The sequence below is a fragment of the Oncorhynchus mykiss genome, chromosome 23 (genome assembly GCF_057628025.1).
Source record: "Oncorhynchus mykiss isolate SJ-2025 chromosome 23, ASM5762802v1, whole genome shotgun sequence".
NCBI lineage: Eukaryota > Metazoa > Chordata > Actinopteri > Salmoniformes > Salmonidae > Oncorhynchus > Oncorhynchus mykiss.
In genome coordinates, this window is record NC_143044.1 from 48,476,274 (window position 1) to 48,503,438 (window position 27,165).

Consider the following 27,165-nt stretch of genomic DNA (forward strand, 5'->3'; position numbering starts at 1 on the left):
TTCTTCCTAGGTTTTGGCCTTTCTAGGGAGTTTTTCCTAGCCACCGTGCTTCTACACCTGCATTGCTTGCTGTTTGGGGTTTTAGGCTGGGTTTCTGTACAGTGCTTTGAGATATCAGCTGATGTACGAAGGGCTATATAAATAAATTTGATTTGATGGGACCACGCAGCCGTCATACCGCTCAGGAAGGAGACGCATTCTGTCTCCTAGAGATGAATGTACTTTGATGCAAAAAGTGCAAATCAATCCCAGAACAACAGCAAAGAACCTTGTGAAGATGCTGGAGGAAACAGGTAAAAAGTATCTATATCCACAGTAAAACGAGTCCAATATCGACATAACCTGAAAGGCTGCTCTGCAGACTACAGTTTGCAACTGCACATGGGGACAAAGATGGTACTTTTTGGAGAAAGGTTCTCTGGTCTGATGAAACAAAAATATAAATGTTTGGCCATAATGACCATCGTTATGTTTGGAGGAAAAAGGGGGAAGTTTGCAGGCTAAGAACACCATCCCAACCTTGAAACATGGGGGTGGCAGCATCCTGTTGTGCTGCAGGAGGGACTGGTGCACTTCACAAAATAGATGGCATCATGAGGGAGGACAATTATGTGGATGTAACAGTATAACTTTAGACCGTCCCCTCGCCCATAGCCGGGCACGAACCAGGGACCCTCTGCACACATTAACAACAGTCACCCACGAAGCATCGTTACCCATCACTCCACAAAAGCCGCAGAAAATATAGTCAAGACGTTGACAAGGATATAAATAATGATTTTATATTGAAATAGTAATTGTGTCCTTAAAACTTTGCTTTCGTCAAAGAATCATCCATTTTCATCAATTACAGCCTTGCATACCTTTGGCATTTTAGTTCAATTTGTTGAGGTAATTTGAAGAGATTACACCCCATGCTTCCTATAGCACCTCCCACAAAATTGGATTGGCTTGATGGGCACTTCATACGGTCAAGCAGCTCCCACAACAGCTCAAAGGGTTGAGATCCGGGGACTGTGCTGGCCACTCCATTATAGACAGAATACCAGCTGACTGCTTCTTCCTTAAATAGTTATTGCATAGCTTGGAGCTGTGCTTTGGGTCGTTGTCCTGTTGTAGCAGGAAATTGGCTCCAATTAAGTGCTGTTTACAGGGCATAGCGTTGCAAAATGGAGTGATAGCCTTCCTTCTTCAAGATCCCTTTTACCCTGTACAAATCTCCCACATTACCATCAACAAAGCACCCCAGACCATCACAATGCCTCCACCATGCTTGACAGATGGCGTCAAGCACTCCTCCAGCATCTTTTCATTTTTTTCTGTGTCTCACGAATGTTCTTCTTTGTGATCCGAACACCTTAAACTTAGATTTGTCTGACCATAACACTTTATTTCCAATCTTCCTCTGTCCAGAGTCTGTGTTCTTTTGCCCATCTTAATCTTTTGTTTTTATTGGTCTGAGATGTGTCTTTTTCTTTGCAAATCTGCCCAGAAGGCCAGCATCCCGGAGTCGCCTCTTCACTGTTGACGTTGAGACTGGTGTTTTGCGGGTACTATTTAATGAAGTTTGACGAGAAGACTGACGAGTATTCGAACCCACAAATGCTGATGCTCCAGATACTCAACTAGTCTAAAGAGGGCCAGTTTTATTGCTTCTTCAATCAGAACAACAGTTTTCAGCTGTGCTAACATAATTGCAAAATGGTTTTCTATTGATCAATTAGTCTTTTAAAATGATAAACTTGGATTAGCTAAGAGAACGTGCCATTGGAACACAGGAGTGATGGTTGCTGATAATGGGCCTCTGTACGCCTATGTAGATTCCATAGAAAATCTGCCGTTTCCAGCCACAATAGTCATTTACAATATTAACAATGTCTACGCTGTATTTGTGATCAATTTGATGTTTTAATGGACAAACAAATTATTTTGTTTTCAAAAACAAGGACATTTCTAAGTGACCCAACCTTTTGAATAGTAGTGTATGTAAAATAGTTTGAGATGAAAATGGACGAACAAAAAGTTGTGCAATATCTATATAAGGCTTGTCAGTGGATATTCTGACAACAGTTTGAGGGTTTTAGGTCACATGACCAGAGAAATATTGAAATTAGAAACAATGGAAAAATAAAGAACTTCATGTAAAATCACCTGAGATGAAAATGGACGAACTAAAGGGTGTGCAGTGTTTAAGGTTAGTTTCTGAAAGTAGTTGGAGGGTTGTAGGTCACATGACCAAGGAGTTATTGAAATTAGAAACATTGAAAATGTATGTAAAATCATGTGAGATGAAAATGGACAAACTAAAGATTGTGCTACATATAAGGATACTCAGTGGATATTCTGAAAGTAGTTTGAGGGTTGTAGGTCATAAGGCTAAGAGAGCTATTGACATTTGAATATTTTAACATTTATCGTAAAATCTCATGAGAAGCACATGGACAAACAAAAGGGTGTGTAGGCCCACTGAGTGTACATTATGAACCGTGTTTATGGTGTGTGGGTCACATGACCAAGGCGCTATTGAATTTCAAAAATTAAAATAAATTATTTTAAATAATGTGAGATGTAAACCAACTAAAACATGTGTGTGTATGCCAGCTAGAACCAGTTTCGAAAGTTTTAGGAGTAATGTTTAAAGAGATATTGAAATTTTAAAAATGTTATTTGTCACTATGTTGACGGTCCCGAACTGCTGTTGGTGGACGTAAGGAAAACTACAGCTGAATATCCGTCAAATATCCAACCTGAATCTGTCTTTACCTCAGTCGAAAGTCATAGTTTGAATGACTAAACAACGAAAACAGGTAAAAAAGCACAGGTAGGATAATTCTCCTTTTGTGACATCGTTCCTGCCCTGATGTTGAAGCTAGTTTCCTCCGGCGGTATAGTAATGAGTCATGGACCATCACAACACGGTTTCATTTTTACAGAGACCTTTGTACAGTCTGTGTTGTAACAATACATGGCAAAACAACAATTGTCTCTATGCCAGAGTTTCACTGAAAAATGGGCTGCGGTAGGCCTGCAGGCAACATTTTCTCATGTCATTATAGTTCATCTGGCATGAAGGAAAATATCACAACTAAATAAAGGGGCAATCTGCAGTTGCTACATACATTTTTTTTATTTTTAAAGTATAATACCCATTTATTATTGAAAACATATAGATGACACATTAACTTAGTTCAACTGTCTTACCACATCAGAACCCAAACTATAAGCTTGTCTTACTCCTTTGTTTGTAAATGTAAACAAAAACTCAACATGTGGTCCAAACTATAATGTTGATATCATGGATGGTCAGTCCTTTCATCCATAGTTCTATTAATGAGTTTGAGAGTGGTTACATTTCTCCAGCCCCATCCCTCAGCTGTTTATGAAGTCAGTGGTGGGTGTATGCTTTGTTATTGTTTGAAATGCAGATTGGCCCTTTAATAAAGTAATTGATTTGTTCTAATCAAGCCATGCTGATTTAAATTTCCTGGGGACATCTAGAGGACAGTGTCAGCACAGGGTCAACACAGAATTTCACACAAAACATATGCATGCACACACACACACACACACAGGCACACACACACAAAACCAACACACACACAGAACACCCACACATAGAACCGTTTTTGCAAAGGTAGGGACTGTAGTCTATTTTATTCCCTGTTGAAATGGGTCATCACACAGTTAATTCAGCACAATAGCAGGGGGACTTGCAGTGCACAGTAGTACTTACAGGGGGCATGAATCTCTTCAGTCACAGCAGGGAGTCTTTGATTCCAAATTAAATGGGATATTCTTCTATTAAGAATTCTGTCAAAGTTCTGGAGCAAAACGATATGCAAAATGATATGCTCAAACACTCAGAAAAGTAGTCTAATAGATATTCATGTAAATTCACTGAACAAGTTAAATAAGGTCATGATGACAACTTTTAAAGGGACAATCTGGGATTCGACCTGCCACTTGTTTTGGTAAACACCTGAGTGATGGGGCTGGAGAAATGTAACCACACTCAAATAATGCATATACAGAGCAATGGATGCAAGTAAGAAAATGAATATGTCCGTGACTCAACTCACCTCCCATCACCTCTGTCTGACAGTTTTACAGACTACTCAACCAGACGGTTCTTTATTTAACAAGGGAAGTCACATTGAGGTGGATCTTTTTCTAAATGTGTCTTGTTTGTCACTTTCTCAAGTCATTGTCTTGTAGCTATTTGAAAAGAGTTTGTTGGGAAATGCATTACCTGAAGTTAAAAAGTTCCATAGCCATCGTGTAGGAGCTTTGGTGTTTCCCTGTCTTTATCTTCATTCACAGGGGCAGCAGCACTGTCTCTCTCATTTCAAGTCATTATAAAAGGATGATTTATAACATGTGAGACAAACATTACTGGAGAGCGAGCTTTCATATGATGCAAACATTATGATCCGATGCTTCTTATTTAGTTATCAGACCACTGAGCAGGCTTGCCCTTACAAAATAGGCCCGTACAGTAAAGGTGGTTTCACAGACACCACCTTCTTAATTTTAGTCATTGAATAAAAAACTAATTAGGATTAGGTTTAATCTGTGTCTGGGGAAAAAACCATCTAAAATTTCAGGTTTCAATCATAACTCTGCTAACATGAGCAACCAGACATGAGTGACATCTACAGTACAGTGTAATCAATGTGGTATATATTGTCTGTGAACCCAGTGACAGTGAGTTGTGTGGGAGCAGCAGAGTAGGCTGGTATTTACTGTGTGCATGTTGCTCTGTCCCTTAGGAATGATAGGAATGTCTTTCTTCTGCCTCTGTTGATTTAGCAACTTTCATTCCCCCTGCTACCAGCCTGGTCCTGAATCCGTTTGCACTCTCATGCCAACTCCTGCTACCTTGACAATACATCTGGGACCAGGCTATTTGTCTGCTCCATCTCTTTGTAACAGGCTGCTGGAGGTGGCAGTACTGTCTGGGAGTGAAATTGCCTGCAGGAGTTTTACATTATTGGCCTGGGGCAAGGTTCAGTTAGCCTCAATACAAGGTTCTTCTTCCCTAAAAGCCACATTCTGTCATTTCAACAAGCCTGAATCAATGGGATTAATTGACAGCAGGGACAATGGCAGAATATGGCGTTAAGGCTGATGCACTTTTGAAACCATAGCTCAGTTAGCCTGTGGTCTACAAGGTTCAATCTTTCTTGGAACACTGCTAGATCAAACCACAGTTCAGTCCATAAGACGGAGGGAGAAGCTGAGGGTGAACCCTAATAGACATACCTGCCATATGTAACTTCCTTAGTCCTCATTAGAACGACCCAGCTCTCCAGGCCTTGACAGCCCCATTACCATGCTGGGCCCAGTATGTATAATTTGGGCTCCTGAGTGTCTAGGGCACTGCATCTCAGGGCTAGAGGTGCCACTACAGATCCTGGTTCGATTTCAGGCTGTATCACAACTGGTCATGATTGGGATAGGGAGGTGCACAATTGTCCCAGTGTCGTCCGGGTTTGGATGGTGTAGGCCATCATTGTAAATAAGAATTTGTTCTAAACTGACTTCCCTAGTTAAATAAAAATACAAAAGTCTCAGAGTAGAAGTGGTGATCGGGGATCAGGTCCATGTAATCTTATTCATTAAGATCTAAAAGGCAAAACTGATTCTAGATCAGCATTTCTACTCTTAGACGCTCCCTTGGGCTCCTACATCCCCAGAGCTCCCTCCATAGTTATTTATAGCATGAAAGGAACTTTTCCAGTCCCACTAGTTGTCTTCATACATACTGTAGGCTGTAACCCATTGGCTGTGGTAAATGTAATAGTGGGGGTAGGGAGTTGGTAAGGAGACATAGATTGCAGAATAACTACTGTGCTTAGTTTATTTTTCATAAGTTAGGCCTGTATCTCTGTGGTGAGGTTGGTGGCTGTGATGGATACAGATTGAAACCGGTGTTTTGCTTCTGTTGACTGGGAATCAATTGCTAGATTGTATGATGATTACAGCGTGTCTGCTCTCCATTGTGCTGGGGTGAGGTAGTCTGGCATTGCAAGACATTACAGTATTCTCTAACATGGAAACTTATGACAGCTGGTGTCGAGGCTATGGTGGGGGCATGGATGACATCAGAGCTCAGGTTAATGTACTAGCCTATATTTCCGAGTTCCTTGTCCCAGATCTGTTAGTGATGTCTTCCAAAACAGATCTGGGACAAGGCAATATTTCCACAGCTCCACCAAATGAATCTACTGCTACCACATAATAGACTATGCAGTAATCATTTTATTAGATTTGGCCACCAGCTGGCTCTTTCGCAGTTAGCCTGGGGATGAGGTTTACAATATATGAGGTGTAACTCATTAAGTCATGTGAGTTAAGTAGTAGTGTCTGTGCCCCATATCTCACCAGCTGTTCCAGTGTTCCACAGCCTAGTTATCACAGATGGTTTCATACTTTTGGCGAATAAAGAGTTGTGATTGGTTCTCTGCTCGAGTGCCAGTGACACATTTCCTGAATGCTGCTTAAACTGACTAGAGAGCAGAGCAGTGTCCTTATATTAATTAGCAAAACGTTTTGCAACAGAAAACCAATTGGACGAGTCCAAGGAAACCCTGTGTGTTTTCTTCTATTTGGCGTAATGAACACGACCCCAGCCTTGTTTTCCTCCACCCAACCCCTCTGGTTCAGTTCCATTCCATCTTCCACATTTCCTACTAGAGCATGGTATTTTCATCCATCACTATCTATGTACAATTTCCAAAGCCCTATATTTTATTCCAACTCCAATGTATTCCACTTTTCACCACCTTTGAATAGGAGGGAGCTGAAGTCCAACACAAATTGAAATCGACCCCAATTGCTCTGTTAGTTGCTGACAGAGCAGAGCTGCACCTCTCTGCTTTTTCATTCAACAAGGCTGCAGCTGTAGCGTTTAGACAGATGTTACTCATCGGTGTCTACTAGCATGTTCAGTGTTTCTATATTTATCCTCCTCAATTCCAGTGGGAGAACACAGGGATTGTGTGTGTGGTTGACTGGTGACAAGACACAGGCACGACAAAGAGCAAGATGTTGCTTTCTCCTCCTCTCTAACTTCTTTATGTATTCAGTATTGTTCTCTTGTGTTGGGCTAAATATTACCACATGGCACTATTACCACATGGCACTAAATAAAACATTTGCTGAATTGCCACTAATAAAAGAAACAACCCAACTCACCAGCTATTACATAATTAAACCAACAGTCAATTTGCCAGCTATTACATAATTAAACCAACAGTCAACTCGTCAGCTATTAAATAATTAAACCAACAGTCAACTCGTCAGCTATTAAATAATTAAACCAACAGTCAACTCGCCAGCTACTAAATAATTAAGCCAACAGTCAACTCATCAGCTATTAAATAATTAAACCAACAGTCAACTCGCCAGCTATTAAATAATTAAACCAACAGTCAACTCGCCAGCTTTTAAATAATTAAACCAACAGTCAACTCGCCAGCTTTTAAATAATTAAACCAACAGTCAACTCGCCAGCTGTTAAATAATTAAACCAGTCATGTGGGAAATTTCATGTCGCCGATTGGCTGAGGGAACATCATCTGACTGCGCTGTGTTGGCAGATTTTTATGACACTTTTCAGATTAATCTGAGCCAAAATCCCACTAAAATCTACTAAAAGGAGCTCAAATGTCGATTTTGAAAACTGCCTAATCTGGCAACACTAACTGTAGGAGAGGTCTCTTAGACAGAATGCTCACTAGGGGGGATTGTGAGGTTATGTATTGGTGTAAATAAGAGATGCCTGATACAGTATATTTCATAGCAAATGCACCAATATACAATACCTGCCAGAGGAGGCTGGTGGGAGTCACTATTGGAGGACGGGCTCATTGTAATGGCTGGAATGGAATTTTATAGAACGGTATAAAACACATCATGCATATGGAAACCATATGTTTGATTCTGTTCCATTAATTCCATTCCAGCCACTACAAAGAGCCTGTCCTCCTATAGCTCCTCCCACCAGCCTCCACTGATACCTGTAGATTCTAGAGAAAAACATTGTATGCTGTTACTCTGTATATTCTAATCTATGACAATGTTCTGTTCAGCTTTTCAGCAGGGAAGGCCTCTGTGGTGGAGTCTGAGGATAACGTCAACAACAGAACCAGCCATGTGCTCCATGAACAATCCAAACTGGGTGACCTTCGAGGATGAGTGTACTACATCTACGTCCCCTTTTTTTGCCTCAACACCCCTAAAGATCCCAGGGAGTGGGACAAGGTTGGCCTCTACACCCCTGAAGATCCCAGGGAGTGGGACAAAGTTGGCCTCAACACCCCTGAAAATCCCAGGGAGTGGGACAAAGTTGGCCTCAACACCCATGAAGTCACCAGGGGCAAAGATAGGGTCACCCCCTTCCTATGTCTCTACAGCCCTGAAGACACACCCAGGTAGTGGTACTGCCCTCATTGGGAGATCCATCCTGGAGCTTCAGCAGTTCCCTTGAATTCAGCTCCCCTCCAATGCATTTGAACATCAATGGAAGTTCCTGTGTGCCCTGCAACACTCCTCTCTGCACGCCGGTAAGGGAGGCTCCTCCTAGCAGTGCATTACCTTTCCATTGCAGGTCCTGGGATCAGCACGACTTCTTCCGTAGCTTCTCTAGTTCTGCCTCTGCCACCATGCATTCTTCTTCTCCCCCAGGCCTAGACCAGGCCACCCACACAGGCACCACTCCACATCCCCAGAGTGACGTCTCTGTCTCCGATGGCCCCGGTCCCTTCCCCTCCTTCCAGGGGGACCCGGGGCATTAGCATGGACTCTGGGAGCTCCTCTTCCGACTGAGGGTGGAGGTTCTAGTCTGCCTTGCTTCTTCATCCAGCCGAAAGACAGCAAAGATCCTCCTCGACCAGACCACCTCCAGAACTCCTACTTCTACATCTGTCACAAGCTGGAGGGCCTGCAGGCTGAGGAAGACAACGATACAGAGGAAGGATTAGGGATGGATAGAGGGGGAGGAGAGGAGTAAGAGACAGGGAGGACGTCAGGGAGGGACCATCAACAGCCTTTGTCTCTCACAGTCTGTTTCTTAGCGAGAAGAGAGACGGCTGGTCTTTAATGCTGAGGATCCCGGAGAAGAAAATACCGAATGTCGTCCCGACAGTGGGGCCCCATTTACCTGCGTCTGCTGTCTGGAGGGGTGCTCCAGATGTACTATGAGAAAGGACTGGAGAAGCCCTTCAAAGAGTTCCAGCTGCAGCCTCACTGCAGGTTTTCAGATCTCAAGCTGGAGAGCAACGGAGAGCCTCGCAAGATCCAGACAGTGAAGGTGGAGGACGTGTCTTACACAGAGAAGAAGCGCTACCACCACAAGGTAAGAGGGCTTTAAAAAAAAAATAATAATAAAAAAATAATAATTTGGGGCTTGGTGTTTAATCAACAATCAACAATGCATAAAGTTTGATTTGATTTGAAGCTGGAGGTGTCCCACGAGGCTGAGGTGGAGCAGCTGCTGAAATTTGGAACCACGGAATACGGCGACATGGAGGATCTGTTAGAGACCATGGAGGAGGAGATTCTTAGGCTGACTCCGCCCCTGTCGCAAAAACGGCACTACGAGGAACAGGAGATGACACTGCAGATCCCAGACCACCTCTGGGTGCAGCTGGACAAGGTACATTTACTTCACTACTGTAAGATGGCACACAGTCTCTTCAGGAAATGTACCTAGTAGTTCATTGGTATTTCAGCATTATTACAGGTTGTTATTAAAAACTCATGAATTACTTGCTGTTACGTATTATCTAAAAATGTAAAGCCTAAATAAGAAGGTTATACATTTCTATGAATGTCTTTTGCTAAAATCATTCACAAAAATGACTCCTTACCTCCTGTCTTTTTACATATTGCATGATCCTTGGGGATCCTTTTTTTGCGACCTCTCATTGACTAAAATCTTAAAATACATTTTAAGGACGGTGTGATAATGGATCGGGCAGCCATGACGAGGATCCACTGCCTGGCTTTCCTCAACGGACCAGGGGAGTGTTTCCTGGCTCTCAACGACCTAGGGCTCCTCCGCTTCGACGCCAGCTTCGGCTCTGAGGAGGTTGGGTGTTCGTTTCTTAACACACATATCAACACATACATACAATTTAACCTGCATATCAAAAGACAACACAATTAGTAGAATCATCCAGGGTGACACCAAAAGGTTGACCTAGGTCTATTTCAATTGTGGTCCTTTAATTTCCATTGTGGTCTTTCAGGACAACCTCCTTGAGGGCTGGATGGAGATCAGTGACTGCCACTTCCACAAGTGCATCAATGACTTGGAGTTCCACAGGTCCCGGCTGCTCAAGTTCTCCCCTCCGGACGCCTGTAGAGTAGAACTGATGCGCTACAAGACGTTAGCCCTGGGATGTACTAACCTACCGTTCTCCGTCAAAGCCGTGGTGACTGTCCAAGGGGCCTATGTGGAACTCCAAGCCTTTCTCAACATATCAGCCGCCTTCCCGTCATTTACTGGAGTGTCGGAGACTGAGCCGCTCTACGAGAACGTTCTGATCCGTGTGCCGGTACCGGCGGACTGGGTGAAGGTGTCACGCACTGTGACGTTGCTAAGACGGAAGTCCCTGCCGGCCAGGATCAACCGGAACGCGTGTCTGGGGACAGTCAGTGTTGTTGAGTCACAGCCGGTCATGCAAGTTACCGTGGGGACAGTCAAGTATGAGAATGTGTACTTGGCCATGGTGTGGAGGATCGACAGACTGCATGCTAAGAACATGGGTAAGGATTAAGAGGAATAGTCTGGCTGTCTTTGATGATCGATTGATGATGGTCTATTGATAATCCCTTTTTGTATGGAATGCTGGCTTATTCTGATTTGGCTTTATTTTACATTTACCGAAATATGTTTCAATATAGGCTATGTTAAACTGTAACTTATGTTCCCTAATCAGTTTAGCTAAAATACATAAAGACTTTATAGTATTAGGGTTTGTTATACTACAGCTTGGCTAGAAAACACAATCTCCCTTTTTCCTCTCACAGCAGTAGAAAATCCCATACCTTCTCCTGTAAATTAGAGCTTGGTTCAGATCAGGAGATCCCCACTGACTGGTATCCGTTTGTCACGATGGAGTGTGAGATGGTAGGGGCTGTGGTCTCACAGACCAGAGTGACGTCACTGGGCACAGACAGTGACGTTCAGCCTCAGAAACATGTCACCGGTAGGACCCACTATCATTGTCAGGCAAGGCCTGAGATATTGTTATATTAGATAACAAGTTTAATATCTATAATGTGTTGTATATATAATACTGTTTAATATCTATAATGCTGTGGTTGATCTTAATTTTGTTTGTTTCTATTTTGCTCTATTTTTGTTAGTTCCAAAGCAAAATCGTGATTTGCGACTTATTAGGGGAACTCGGTATATATTTCATCCAACACAAAATATTGTCTGATATAGCATAGTTATTACTGTGACACCAGCTGACAAGTTGGTCCCATACTGTCGTCTAGCAAACTAAGCTCTATCATTGTCCTGCTCCACTGGGCAGACACTGGTTGAATCAACGTTGTTTCCACGTCATGTCAATCAAATGATGTTGAACCAACGTTGAATAGATGTTGAATTGACATCTGTGTCCAGTGGGGCCATAGAGGGTATTCCATAATGAAACTAAACCATATTGGTCTGTCCTTTTTGTAGTTGGAAATTAAGAAGAAGTGGATTGAGACAGAAGCACATAGGCAATCAGTCTGCACACCACAGTAGTGATGATGATCAATTACCATACTTCCAAGTCTCGTTCATCGTGAGGAAGCCTTCGAATCGAGACAAAACACAGGATGCCTTGATACAAGGACATCTTTCAAAGTGACCTACATGTGGCTGATGAACACTTGTTTTTATATTGTTTTTATAGTGGCGCAGCGAGCTAAGGCACTGCGTCTCAGTGCTAGAGGCATCACTACAGACACCCTGGTTCAAATCCAGGCGGTATCACAACTGGCTGTGATTTGGAGTCCCATAGGGCGGCGCACAATTGGCCCAGCATCCTCCGGGTAGGGTGTCATTGTAAATAAGAATTTGTTCTTAACTGACTTGCCTAGTGAAATGAAGGTTAAAATAAAATCAAAAGGTTGACATTCCATAATATTGTTTGGCCCTGTTGTATCCCTGTATGTATGGATATTAACATGTTATAACCTAGCCTGGGTGCCAGACATGACAATTCTGTAAGGAGTTGGCAAGAGAGCAGAAACAGACTGGCAGCCAGCCATGGAGGAATCGAAGTAGGCTACAAAAAACAAATATATTATTATTATTATTGGAGGAACGAACAACCCAACACACAGCCCTACCATCACAATGCACTTTACAGTTCTCTCAGAAGATTATTCATTGACAGGAGGTTGCAGAAGCTCTTTATAAAAGAGGAAATACCTTGTAGACATTCACAGGGCCAGTTTCCCGGTCACAGATTAGGCTAAACCTTGTCCTGGATGAAAAAGCACTTTCAATGGAGGTTCTCGTTGAGATTGCTTTACAAATCAAATCAAATGTTATTGGTCACATACAAGTGTTTAGCAGATGTTATTGGGTGTGTAGCGAAATGCTTGTGCTTCTAGCTCCGACAGTGCAGTAATATCTAACAAGTAATATCTAACAATTACACAACATATACACACAAATCTAGTAAAGGAATGGAATTAAGAATATACAAATATATGGACGAGCAATGTCAGAGCGGCATAGAATAAGATACAGTAGAATAGGATACAGTATATACATATGAGATGGGTAATGCAAGATTGGTTGTTAGTCCAGGACAAGGATCAATCTGTCTGAGAAACTACCCCATAGTGTTTAGGCTTAGTTCCAAAAACTATTTGGAGTGTATTTTAAATTTGAAGGAAAAATTGAGTAATTATATAAAATGTTGATCCCCTAATTTGTTGTTTAGCTAGCTTTTGTTGTTTAGCTTTGTTGTTTAGCTAGCCAACCATGGCCTTTTTCCACAGCTAAGCATGCAAGCTCTCATCTCTTATTTTTCCATAGGTCAATATCTTTGAAGTATGGTTATGTAATCCTAGAAATGCAGGAATGGCCTGCACTCACATATACAATTATATAAAAAATGTTTTATTGTATGTATGTGTATATGACTTCAGTGCTAGTTATAAATAAAACAAATTGAATATATTTGCATTTTATGCATGCGTTTGTGAGAAGGGGGAGGAGTTGAACAAATGTAGAGGTCAAAGGTCACACCTGTGTTGGAGTCGACAGCCTGCAGTTTGAAGTAGCTAGTTGTTTTTAGTTATTGAAACAAAGGTCCGCTATATCAATGTCCACTTAGGAAAGAATTACAAAAACCACAGATCTGTTAATATTGAAATAGAAAATTCCTGTCAATATTTTCTGTTTGTCTGCTAGCTAACGTTAGCTATTTTGATTACCTCGCGCTAGCTAGCGAGACCAAGGCACCATCTTAGACCCTCGAAATGCTATCAAATTCAAGTCATGTGGTAAGGAGCAAGTTGCCCATAAACGGATCATTATGTTGTTGTTTTGGTTACTTAGTAACTTGATAATGTGTCTCGACATAGCCATGTCACTAACTTTACTCTTCTTGATTGCCAAACTGTCAATCAGCCAAATAACTAGTTGTTAACGCTAGCTAACTTGACTACATACTGTTAACTAGATAACTAATAATCCTTCGTGCTTCCCTGTATCCTCCTTGAAAACCCCTCCAGCCGAAGCTCTACCTGTCCATCATAGATGATGTGATTGAGAGCATGCGGGAGGTGTTTCTGGATGAAGGACTGGAGGACCGTGTCCTTGATGACCTGAGACAGGTGAGTGGGACTTCAAGGATTTTTATAAGCACGATCTTCTCCCCTACGGCAGAGGCCGGCAGATGGCGATATCGACTCAACACCGCCAGCCTTTGTGGTACTTCTCCCCGTTCTTCGTTCTGACGTTAGTCCTCCCTGACTGGAATGACTTCACTTTGTTACACAGAGTGGACTTAACTGCCTGCCCTCTTCACAAAAAATAACTGCATTCATGACGTATATAAATACTGCAGAATATACAGCATCACATTGAAGTGATGAAATCAAGAAAAGAGCATAGACCCTACTGCAGTAATACTACTGCTGTGTAACTGGAACTGCAATCATATTTGGTATGGCTTTTGTCAAATCAACTAACTAGCAAACCAACATTTAATCTGTAGCTCTGGGAGTCAAAGATTATGCAGTCCAAAGCAGTGGATGGCTTGGCCCTCATGAAGAACACCATCAACTCATCCAACTTTGTGCTGCAGCTCCCTCCAAACTATGGACAGACTTTTACAAAACCTGCAGGTAATGTTTTTATGTCCAAGGGTCCCAGATATCTCTCCTTTCTACCAAAGTGTGCAATTGTTCACTTCCCTTCACTGGAAATGACTGATAAAGGAAATATGGTGGAAACTCCCTCCATGCCTCCACCAATGCTTTTAGATTTGTTGGAAGAAGAGTGTAAACTTCAGGAACATTAGATATTATTGGGATGCACCCGAAGACCAACTCACCCATTGCTATCTAGGCCTATTTCACAAATCAATGAGTTGATCCACCATATCGGGTAATTGTTGCATTTTCTACAGTGTGAGTTAATCGGGCCAATTGATTATTGCATGCAGATCGCTATGTATTTAATTGATTAAGCTAATCATTCCATTCCTCCTTTCATCCCCAGCCTCTATGGTGATCCCTGCAGGTCAACACGTCCAGAGTTTCACTGCTAAGGCAAGTTACACAAAACTGTCGTACATTTTATGTACTTAACGTTTTGTTGTGCAGTACATAATATCTGCAAACCGCTATTTGGAAGAAGAGCTACTGAAGCCTGTAGACGGGGTGGGGGCCTACTGGCAGCCTGTAGACTGGGTGGGGGCCTACTGGCAGCCTGTAGACGGGGTGGGGGCCTACTGGCAGCCTGTAGACGGGGTGGGGGCCTACTGGCAGCCTGTAGACGGGGTGTGGGCCTACTGGCAGCCTGTAGACGGGGTGGGGGCCTACTGGCAGCCTGTAGACGGGGAGGGCCTACTGGCAGCCTGTAGACGGGGAGGGCCTACTGGCAGCCTGTAGACGGGGAGGGCCTACTGGCAGCCTGTAGACGGGGTGGGGGCCTACTGGCAGCCTGTAGACGGGGTGGGGGCCTACTGGCAGCCTGTAGACGGGGTGGGGGCCTACTGGCAGCCTGTAGGCGGGGTGGGGGGCCTACTGGCAGCCTGTAGACGGGGTGGGGGGGGGGCTACTGGTAGACGGGGAGGGCCTACTGGCAGCCTGTAGACGACACCTGTAGACGGCAGTGCTAGAGGTGTCACTACAAATCCGGGTTCGATCCCGGGCTGTGTCGCAGCTGGCAGCGACCGGGAGATTCATGAGGCGGCACACAATTGTGCAAAAAAATGTGTATTATGTTGGCGCCAAAACCTGATTTATATGCCAAGTTGTCGGCACCAATGATCAGAGCCAGGCCGGCAGCAGTGATCAACACCAGTTATTGTGCAGTAAGTAAGCTGTTTTAAGAGGATTGTTTTTACAATTACATACCGTATCGATATCCAGCGTTCACCTGACCAGTCTGTCATGGTGTTCCTAATGTTTTGTACACTCGGTGTATATCTGCACACCTGATGAGGCTCCCGAGTGGCGCAGTGGTCTAAGGCTTTGCATCTCAGTGCTAGAGGCATCACTACAGACACCCTGGTTTGAATCCAGGCTGTATCACAACCGGAAGTGATTGGGAGTCCCATAGGGCGGCGCACAATTGGCCCAGCGTCGTCCCGGTTTGGCCGGTGTAGGGCGTCATTGTAAATAAGACTGACTTGCCTAGTTAAATAAATAAATATGCAGAATGATATTTTAGACAGCTTTTATTTTAGACAGCTTCTAGTTTCCTAGGACTTAGGCCTGAACCCATGACTCTCAGGAAAACAGTGCCCACTGTTACTGACATTGACATGTCAACCCAGCAGTCCCATTATTTGTGTGAGAGCGGAGGTCAAAAATACTTTGTTATTTTCGTGGCTTTCTTTTGCGAATGACTATGAATTAAGACATATTTCCTGAAACTACTTGTCAATACTAGGCATCATATTAAGGTGTGGGACATTAATAGTTTCACAAGAAATAACTAGCAGGTCTATTATGCTCCAGCAGCTGGAATTTGTCCGTCCACAATTCACCAGTGGGAACATGGTGGCTCTCAGCACCAGACAACAGAAAGAGCTGGCCGGCACTATCCGGGAGATTGCTTGTGTGGAGATTACCTCTGCCCTCAATTTACCATTTAATACCGTTAAATTAATCATTGGCACTGGTAAAGTGGATACCTATTCAACCGAAGTGGAAAGTCTGGAGAACAGTCAATGTGACAGAGGTATGATTCCGTGACCTGGAAAGTGCAAGCAAAATTGGAAGGGATAATCCAACTCTTGTTGGGTCATAGGACTTGAAACTGGTGTGGATGCGGGCAACCCAACATCCTTCATGAGCAATCTTTTCTATGAACTGTTCGGAAGGAGAAGCTGCCTTTTTTGCCACTGATTAACATTGCGGGTTAACTCCTCAATGGCTCTCACTGTATACGGATCCATAACTTTGAAGTCAAGTAGCAAATTGTTCACCTTGCAACAGCATCTGGGGGCGTGACCTATGCAGGGAAGAGGATCAGCATCTACCCAGACCTCTGTGCCGAATTGCTGAAACAGAGGGAGACCTTCAATAAGGTGAGATCCCAGCTACTCGAGCTCTCAAGCTAAACTTGAGATGCGGCTTCATCCACCTGGCAAAACTCAACTTGCCCTTAGAACACACCACACATGTTTTCCACTGCCAAGGAAGCTCAATACTTATTGGAGAAGCACATCAAACTAAACACACAAGGGGACAAGCCGACTAATGGAACCCCATGACTGGCTCATTATTCAGGTATTCTAACCATGCACAATCATGCAGCCTAGCCTATGATATTGCCAATGGTTCAAGACATGTACACAGTGTTAACACCATGCCAATTAATAAACCCTACTGCTATCCTATGTTTGACTTTTTAGTCATTAGGCTTGCATATGTCATCTTTTGTTTTCATGTTCATTCGCTTTTCTTCGTTACCCACCCTTCCTGGTCCAATCTGCTAACTTCATTACCCACCCTTCCTGGTCCAGTCTGCTAACTTCATTACCCACCCTTCCTGGTCCAGTCTGCTAACTTCGTTACCCACCCTTCCTGGTCCAGTCTGCTAACTTCGTTACCCACCCTTCCTGGTCCAGTCTGCTAACTTCGTTACCCACCCTTCCTGGTCCAGTCTGCTAACTTCGTTACCCACCCTTCATGGTCCAGTCTGCTATCTTCGTTACCCACTCTTCCTGGTCCAGTCTGCTAACTTCGTTACCCACCCTTCCTGGTCCAGTCTGCTAACTTCGTTACCCACCCTTCCTGGTCCAGTCTGCTAACTTCGTTACCCACCCTTCCTGGTCCAGTCTGCTAACTTCGTTACCCACCCTTCCTGGTCCAGTCTGCTAACTTCGTTACCCACCCTTCATGGTCCAGTCTGCTAAGTTCGTTACCCACCCTTAATGGTGCGGCAGGTAGCCTGGTGGTTAGAGCGTTGGACTAGTAACCGAAAGGTTGCAAGATCGAATCCCCGAGCTGACAAGGTAAAAATCTGTCGTTCTGCCACTGTTCCTAGGCCGTCATTGAAAATAAGAATTTGTCGTAACTGACTTGTCTAGTTAAATAAAGGGCAAATAAAAAAAATTTGGTCTGGCCCACTAGCTTCATTACCCACCCTTACTCGTCCGTGATAATGCACGGCCCCATGTTGCAAAGATTTGTACACAATTCCTGGAAGCTGAAAATGTTCCAGTTCTTGGCCTGCATAATCACCAGACATGTCACCTGTTGAGCATGTGTGGGATGCTCTGGATCAATGTATACGGCAGTGTTCCAGTTCCCGCCAATGCCCAATAACTTTGCACAGCCATTATTTTAAAAGGTATCTGTGACCAGCAGATGCATATCTGTATTTCTATTAATGTGTAATCCATAAATTAGGGACTAATACATTTTTTTTCAATTTACTGATTTCCTTATTTGAACTGTAACTTGTTAATATACTTTTATGCTTGCATTTATTTTTGTTCTGTTTATAAACAACTTTTGGAAAGCTCAATCTGAGCCAGCCATTAAAACGGTATGGGCCACAGATCTAAGTGAATCTGAACAACCCTTTAACTGGAACAGAATATGGAAAAATAATACTTTGGTATCCTGTAATCCCAACCATCAATTTATAAATTAAGTTTGTTCAGACTGTATTTAACACACCGGTTTTTATATGAAATGGGGGACTAAAAACCAACCTGTTGCTAGGCGTGGTGGAAATCTTTTTTCCATGTGGGGGTTTGGATGGAGACATGATGATGGGCTTGGGGGGGGGGGTATTTCGGGCTGTGGGTGACATTGGGCTGGGGGGGAATGGGACAGGGGGCTGGGAGGCACATATTTTTTGTTTTATTTTTCTCTACCAATTGTATTTTTACAAAATCCTGTGTGATCATTTCTTTATGTACTGTACCAGTCACAAGTTTGGACACCTACTCATTTCAAGGGTTTTTCTTTATTTTTACTATTTTCTACATTGTAGAATAATAGTGAATATATCAAAACTATGAAATAACACACATTAAATCCAAAAAGTGTTAAACAAATCAAAATACATTTTAAATTCTTCTAAGATCCAATATGTGTAAAGCATCTCATTGTGTTGCAGAACAACGGTGGGACTCTGGCCACCTTCTCTCTTCCTCCCGGGATGACCTACCCAGTCCAGATCCCTGCAGGGGTCACACTGCAGACGGCCTCTGGTAAGAAGGGCCACAGCATGCATAAACCTTCATACAGACACCCGTTTTGACAAACTTGATTTAAAAAGAACATGAATCACTCTGTTTGAACACTTATATACTCCTTTGATGTAGACACTGGTATGGTTCTGGGCAGAATTAATAATATATTAAAATGTGGTTAGTCCCCATTTGGATAAAGCTGTGTCCTCAGAGAATGCGCAGACCTGCTGGCTGGTGTGTTTACAGACATATTCAATCAATCCTTATCCCAGTCTTCTGTTCCCACATGCTTCAAGAGGGCCACCATTGTCCCTGTTCCCAAGAAAGCTATGGTAACTGAGCTAAATGACTATCACTCACTTCCGTCATCATGAAGTGCTTTGAGAGACTAGTCAAGGACCATATCACCTCCACCCTACATGACACCCTAGACCCACTCCAATTTGCTTACCGCCCCAATAGGTCCACAGACGATGCAATCGTAACCACACTGCCCTAACCCATCTGGACAAGAGGAATACCTATGTGAGAATGCTGTTCATCGACTACAGCTCAGCATTTAACACCATAGTACCCTCAACTTGTCATCAAGCTCGATACCCTGGGTCGCGACCCCGCCCTGTGCAACTGGGTACTGGACTTCCTGAAGGGCCGCCCCCAGGTGATGAGGGTAGGTAACATCTCCACCACGCTGATCCTCAACACTGGGGCCCCACAAGGGTGCATTCTGAGCCCTCTCCTGTACTCCCTGTTCACCCACGACTGCGTGGCCATGCATGCCTCCAACTCAATCATCAAGTTTGCGGACGACACTACAGTGGTAGGCTTGATTACCAACAACGACGAGAAGGCCTACAGGGAGGAGGTGAGGGCCCTCGGAGTGTGGTGTCAGGAAAATAACCTCACACTCATCGTCAACAAAACAAAGGAGATGATCGTAGACTTCAGGAAACAGCAGAGGGAGTAGCCCCCTATCCACATCGACAGGACAGTAGTGGAGAGGGTAGTAAAGTTTTAAGTTCCTCTGCATAGCCATCACATACAAACTGAATTGGTCCACCCACACAGACAGCGTGGTCGAAGAAGGTGCAGCAGCGCCTCTTCAACCTCAGGAGGCTGAAGAAATTCGGCTTGTCACCAAAAGCACTTTCAAACTTGTACAGATGCACAATCGAGAGCATCCTGTCGGGCTGTATCACCGCCTGGTACGGCAACTGCTCCGCCCACAACCGTAAGGCTCTCCAGAGGGTAGTGAGGTCTGCACAACGCATCACCGGGGGCAAACTACCTGCCCTCCAGGACACCTACACCACCCGATGTCACAGGAAGGCCATAAAGATCATCAAGGACAACAACCACCCGAGCCACTTCCTGTTCACCCCGCTATCATCCAGAAGATGAGGTCAGTACAGGTGCATCAAAGCGGGGACCAAGAGACTGAAAAACAGCTTCTATCTCAAGGCCATCAGACTGATAAACAGCCATCACTAACATTGAGTGGCTGCTGCCAACACACTGACTCAACTCCAGCTCACTTTAATAATGGAAAAATTGATGTAAAAATATATCACTAGCCACTTTAATTTAAGGGGGCAGTATTTGAATTTTTGGAAAAATAACGTTCCCGTACTAAACAGGATATTTTGTCAGGACAAGATGCTAGAATATGCATATAATTGACAGCTTAGGATAGAAAAGACTCTAAAGTTTCCAAAACTGTAAAAATATTGTCTGTGAGTATAACAGAACTGATGTTGCAGGCGAAAGCCTGAGAAAAATCCAAACAGGAAGGGACTCTTATTTAGAAGGCTCTGCGTTCCTATGCGTCCCTATTGAGCAGTGATATCAACTAGATTCCTTTTTCTATGGCTTCCCTAATGTGTCTAGTGTCACAATACATCGTTTCAGGCTTTTATTTTGAAAAATGAGCCTGAACGTCAACATTGCGTCAGTGGTCAGCTGAAGTCTCTCACAGAGTGTTTGGTGCGTAAAGGACAAATGCGGCCATTGCTTCTCTCTATCCTACTAAGAAGCCACCAGTCCCGGTTGATATATTATCGAATAGGTATTTGAAAACACCTTGAGGATTGATTATAAACAACGTTTGCCATGTTTCTGTCGATATTATGGAGCTAATTTGGAATATTTTTTGGCGTTTTCGTGACTGCAATTTCCGGGAATTTCTCAGCCAAACGTGAAGAACAAACGGAGCTATTTCGCCTACAAAAATAATATTTTTTGGAAAAAGGAACATTGGCTATCTAACTGGGAGTCTCGTGAGTGAAAACATCCGAAGCTCATCAAAGGTAAACGATTTAATTTGATTGCTTTTCTGATTTCCGTGACCAAGTTACCTGCTGCTAGCTGGACAAAAATGCTATGCTAGGCTATCGATAAACTTACACAAATGCTTGTCTAGCTTTGGCTGTAAAGCATATTTTGAAAATCTGAGATGACAGGGTGATTAACAAAAGGCTAAGCTGTGTCTCAATATATATTCACTTGTGATTTTCATGAATAGGAATATTTTCTAGGAATATTTATGTCCGTTGCGTTATGCTAATTAGTGTCAGCCGACGATTACGCTCCCTCATGCGGGATGGGGAGTCACTAGAGGTTTTAAACAATGCCACTTAATATAATGTTACCCTACATTACTCATCTCATATGTATATACTGTACTCGATACCATCTACTGCATCTTGCCTGTGCCTTTCTGTACCATCACTCATTCAAATATCTTTATGTCCATATTCTTGATACCTTTACACTTGTGTGTATAAGGTAGTTGTTGTAAAATTGTTAGGTTAGATTACTCGTTGGTTATTACTGCATTGTCGGAACTAGAAGCGCAAGCATTTCGCTACACTCGCATTAACATCTGCTAACCATGTGTATGCGATAAATAAAATTTGATTTATTTGATTTGGCTATGGATACACATTTCTAGAATGGATCCTTTTACTTATCGTTTCCTCTCCTCTGCCTCCCTAAGGCCAGCTTTATAAGGTCAATGTCCCAGTGATGGTGACCCAGACTCCAGCCGGTCATCACCATCTCTCTCAGGCCCAACCCAGGCAAGGGGTACCTGTAGTGGAGTGGAGAGATCCCAGCTCAGCTTCCCAGCAGTCAGCCACAGTGGTCCCTTCTACTGTCCTAAAGACCATGGCCCTTCCGAAGACTGAACCTTTTCCCCCACAGCCTGTGGCTCCTCCCAGAGCGGATCCTCAGACCACAGAGCAGAGGAGCCTGATTCCTCCGGTCCAGGTGAATCACCATCTTGATGTTTTTATTGTAGCACTTTGGGTTTTTCCAAATGTGTTTTACAGAAAAATTATGTATTTTTCCCCAGCCACCTAATGAGAAGCCTTTGCTACCCCAACCTGTGGTCCAGCCCCCAGTTCAGGAGAATAATCTTGTTCAGCAGCCACAGGTTCCTTCAGCTCAGGCAACCTTTTCTAGTCAGACTCCAGTGTCCTTCCAGCCCCCAGCCCAACCTCCATCTCACCCCCCTGAGAGCCCCTTCGACAGTGGTGATTTCACTCTGGATGGGATTGATTTTGACAGTCCACAGCCACTAGACATGAGCCTGTCCTCCGGCTCCGCCCACATGCCAAGCCTTCAGGTAAATAATTCCGCAATATCTTCTTCAAACAGTCAAACATCTCATGTTTTTACAGTGGCAAGGCAGGGTACTGCTATATTTCAGAAGACATAGGCTTACTCACAAATGGCACCCTATTCCCTATATACTGCACTGCTTTTGATCATGGCCCATAGGGCGCTGGTCAAAAGTAGCCTACTATAAATATAGGGCAAAGGGTTCCATTTGAAAACAAGAGACCTGAGCCAAGGTTCAACATACAGCTTATATAATCATGTTTGTTTTTACCCAGGTCAAGATGGAGACGACCCTGTCTGAAGGGTCAGGGTTTATGGGTCAGGGGTCAGAGTTTGAGGCCAGCGAGATGGTGAAACAGGAGGATCATGGAGGAGCGGTGGCTGATATGACAACCCACCTGGAGGGTCTACCTGTGGATGCTACCAAGGTAAGACGGGAGATGGCAACTGGGACTAAGGCCCAATCGCAAATCCAATCCCTAGAACCTTGTTGATTTGAGAGGATTTCATACTGTAGGATTAATCATTTTGGTTAAACTCACCCCTAACCTGTCAGAGGGCAAGGTGGAGTGTTTGTCATATTGCTAACACCAGTCAAATTCTCTCAGATCTCCATAAGTATTTAGGGCATCTGGTCTCAATTGGTAGTTCATAACACTTCCTATTCTGTCTTCCACAGCTGGAGATGGCCCTGTTGAAAGACTACAACTACAATGATGCTCTGGCAGACATCATCCAGCTGGACGGGCCTGCAGACAGCAGCTCTGAGGAGGTGGAGGAGTTGGAAGGAGGTGTGCAGCATTGTCAACAATAGTTATGCTAGGGAAGTGATTGCTTTGTTAGCTAACAATTGCTGCATCATTCTAATAGGCTGCGTTTACACAGGCAGTCCAATTCTGATATTTGTTTCACTTTTCACTGATTGGTCTTTTGACCAATCAGATCCATTCTGAACAAGATCTGAAAGATGTGAAAAGAGCTGATGTGATTGGTCAAAAGAGCAGAATGGTCTGCCTGTGTAAACGCAGCCATAGATGAGTTGAACAAGCTAAGAGTGTGGTTACAGGTGCGATGGGAGAAAATGAGTTCCTAGGAATGATGACTGTGGAGGCTCTCCAGGCCCTACAGGAGGTAGATGGCAGCAGTGATGATGGCATCTCCAGCTCCAGTGGTGACAGTGTGGGGATGGATGAAATCACAGTGGAAGAGGTAAGAAATGGTTATTGAGGAAAAGAGATGCATCCTGTCCTTTTTGTTTTTCAAAATGACTATTTGGGTCTGGTTACCTGGACACAGATCAAGCCTGGGCCTGTCTGGTTACCTGGACACAGATCAAGCCTGGGCCTGTCTGGTTACCTGGACACAGATCAAGCCTGGGCCTGTCTGGTTACCTGGACACAGATCAAGCCTAGTGCTGTCTGGTTACCTGGACACAGATCAAGCCTAGTGCTGTCTGGTTACCTGGACACAGATCAAGCCTAGTGCTGTCTGGTTACCTGGACACAGATCAAGCCTAGTGCTGTCTGGTTACCTGGACACAGATCAAGCCTAGTGCTGTCTGGTTACCTGGACACAGATCAAGCCTAGTGCTGTCTGGTTACCTGGACACAGATCAAGCCTAGTGCTGTCTGGTTACCTGGACACAGATCAAGCCTGGGCCTGTCTGGTTACCTGGACACAGATCAAGCCTGGGCCTGTCTGGTTACCTGGACACAGATCAAGCCTGGGCCTGTCTGGTTACCTGGACACAGATCAAGCCTAGTGCTGTCTGGTTACCTGGACACAGATCAAGCCTAGTGCTGTCTGGTTACCTGGACACAGATCAAGCCTGGGCCTGTCTGGTTACCTGGACACAGATCAAGCCTAGTGCTGTCTGGTTACCTGGACACAGATCAAGCATAGGCCTGTCTGGTTACCTGGACACAGATCAAGCCTAGGCCTGTCTGGTTACCTGGACACAGATCAAGCCTGGGCCTGGACAAACATGCATTTTAAATGGATAATCTTCCGATGCTGCTGAACCTGTACCAAAATCTGTAGTTGGTGTTGTTGCATCATTTGACAATAATCACCTAACGTTATTTGGGTCCTGTTATGCCTTATTGGCATGAACAAAAGCAGAGATGAACCTAGTTTAAGTCAGTGTGCTGGAGGAGGATGTGAAGTCTGTTGGATGTCTTTGACTGCTGAGCTGTCTCTGACATGTTGACTGCCTCTGACGTTTGTATTTGTATTTATTAGGGATCCCCATAGCAGCTACTCTTCCTGGGGTCCAAACATATTAAAATATGTTGACTGTGCCTCTGACACCTCACCACTATACAGAGCTGTCATTGACATCTGGGTTGAGGGTGTTTCAGACGGGGAATGCAAGGTTAAAACTCTGTTCTGCTTGTTCTATAAATCAAAACAGCTAAATACCTTAGTAGACATTTTTATCCAAAGCCATAAAGTGTCTGCATTTTCAGTACTTGATCCCACAACCTTGGTGCTAATCGTGAGCATCCAGTGTCCCATATAACTCTCTCCCTCCCCCCTCTTTATCTCTAACTATCGCTCGCTCACTCCCTCTCTCCCCCCGCCTCTTTCACTGTCCTCCCTCCTCTTTCTGTCCTCATCTTTCTGTCCCCTTTTTCTTTCTCCCTCCCTGATAGGATCCTTTAAACTCTGGGGATGACGTGAGTGAGCAGGACATTCCTGATCTCTTTGACACTGACAATGTGATAGTGTGTCAGTATGATAAGGTATGCTTCAGCTTCCTAGTGTGTCAGTATGATAAGGTATGCTTCAGCTTCCTAGTGTGTCAGTATGATAAGGTATGCTTTAGCTTCCTAGTGTTGTAAATACGGTATGCCTCAACTTCCTAGTGTTGTAAATACGGTATGCCTCGGCTTCCTAGTGGTGTAGATAAAACATCCTCTTCCTTTATCTTTCATATTGATGATGGGTGTAACATATATTGATTAAACAATATATAGACAGAATTCAATCATTGATTTCTGAACCTTTGATTTCTAATGACTTCCTGGTAAAAAACAGATTTCTAATGACTGTGTATAGTGTGTATGACACACACACACTACCGTTCAAAAGTTTGGGAAATGAAGGCTATTCCATGGGAGAAATTGCCAAGAAACTTAAGATCTCGTACAACCCTGTGTACTATTCCCTTCACAGAACTGCGCAAACTGGCTCTGACCAGAATAGAAAGAGGAGTGGGAGGCCCCGGTGCACAACTGAGCAAGAGGACAAGTACATTAGAGTGTCTAGTTTGAGAAACAGATGCCCTACAAGTCCTCAACTGGCAGTTACATTAAATAGTACCCCCAAAACACTAGTCTCAACGTCAACAGTGAAGAGGGACTCTGGGATGCTGGCCTTCTAGGCAGAATTCCTCTGTCCAGTGTCTGTGTTCTTTTGCCCATCTTAATCTTTTATTTTTATTGGCCAGTCTGAGATATGGCTTTTTCATTGCAACTCTGCCTAGAAGGCCAGCATCCTGGTGTTTTGCGGGTACTATTTGAAGGGAGTAGTACACAGCATTGTACGAGATCTTCAGTTTTATATATATATTCATAGTTTTTTTATACTTTCAAGATGATTGATTGATCAATGTCCATGCTTTCTAATGACTGTATAGTAATGATGTGTGTTTGTTACCACTTCAGATTCACCGCAGTAAGAACCGGTGGAAGTTCTATCTGAAGGATGGGGTGATGTGTTATGGAGGAAAGGACTATGTCTTCTCTAAGGCTGTCGGCGAGGCAGAGTGGTGACTGGGTTTTTGTTATGTTCCAATGTCCATACGAGAATAGTTCAGAGGCGAAGAGGGGTTTTTGTACAATACCTCTTGGGATGCAATGGTAGTACATTCTAAGTAGAATGCTAGTGTGAATATTGGAACAGAACCTTGGTCTGTATTTCACCCATGTGGATACAGCCTTGACTTAGTCTTAAATGTATCCAACGAGGCGCATAAAACATGAATATATTGAGAGAATAATATCATTTGAAGTTAATGGGGAAAACCACAGTTGTTCAGTGAGCTAGAACATACAATCTATGCAGGCTTCTAATCTGAAGAAAAATGTCTGGACGAGTAAAGAGTCCGTCCCACACGGCAACCTGTTCCCTATATAGTGCACTACTTTTCACCAGCCACCACAGTGCACAAAGGGCTTTTTGAGTTGTTAATTTTGTTTATGTAACTATTTATTTATATTTTTGTATTTGTTGTGTAATGCCATTAAAGGAGCACTGAGCACTAAGTTGGTCCAAACGCAGAGCGTAGTCATTTTTAATGGTGCTCTCTTTGTTTATATGTACCAAATCCATTCATGGTATGGTTGCCTGGTCTGCAATGTAAATTCAAATACCTTATTCTGTTTTCACTGACGATGAACTATAAGCATTAATAATGAACCCTGCTGCTGTTTAGTTTTTGAAGGTGAATGTACATATAGACTAGGAGAAATGTCACTTCATAGCTATTTTTCCATCCAATTAGCAACAGATTTTCATGGGAAGATTAAAAAAATCCTCTTTCTGAAATATGAACGTTTTCCCACCAATGTGGTTTCCACCAATATGATTTGTTGCGGATAAAGTCCGTGATGACAGTGTGCATTTTTGTCAAACA

General features: G+C 43.6%; 1 protein-coding gene and 1 pseudogene across 2 annotated transcripts; both read left to right on the forward strand.

Moving 5' to 3' along the window:
- The first annotated feature begins 4,035 nt into the window (after window positions 1-4,035).
- LOC149972624 (stonin-1-like) lies at window positions 4,036-12,056 on the forward strand (annotated as a pseudogene).
- Window positions 12,057-13,222: 1,166 nt separating this feature from the next.
- On the forward strand, window positions 13,223-26,805 carry gtf2a1l (general transcription factor IIA subunit 1 like). 2 transcript variants are annotated; one of them, XM_090218002.1, is made up of 12 exons: window positions 13,223-13,524; window positions 13,756-13,857; window positions 14,241-14,370; window positions 14,747-14,796; window positions 18,830-18,923; window positions 21,901-22,172; window positions 22,258-22,530; window positions 22,802-22,954; window positions 23,206-23,317; window positions 23,593-23,735; window positions 25,181-25,270; window positions 26,195-26,805. In XM_090218002.1, the coding sequence occupies exons 1-12, from the start codon at window positions 13,501-13,503 to the stop codon at window positions 26,300-26,302; spliced, it is 1,551 nt and encodes a 516-aa protein (XP_090074128.1). In that variant the 5' UTR covers window positions 13,223-13,500; the 3' UTR covers window positions 26,303-26,805. The 2 variants fall into 2 exon arrangements, with proteins under 2 accessions (XP_090074128.1, XP_090074129.1); XM_090218003.1 differs by having other exon boundaries at window positions 25,181-25,204.
- The last annotated feature ends 360 nt before the right edge of the window (window positions 26,806-27,165 follow it).

Coding starts and splice junctions, on each gene's coding strand:
- gtf2a1l (XM_090218002.1), top strand. CDS start 13,501: ATGCTATCAAATTCAAGTCATGTG. Junction 14,797..18,829: donor TCCAGAGTTTCACTGCTAAG/GCAAGTTACACA, acceptor ATTGTGTTGCAG/AACAACGGTGGGACTCTGGC. Junction 18,924..21,900: donor CACACTGCAGACGGCCTCTG/GTAAGAAGGGCC, acceptor TGCCTCCCTAAG/GCCAGCTTTATAAGGTCAAT.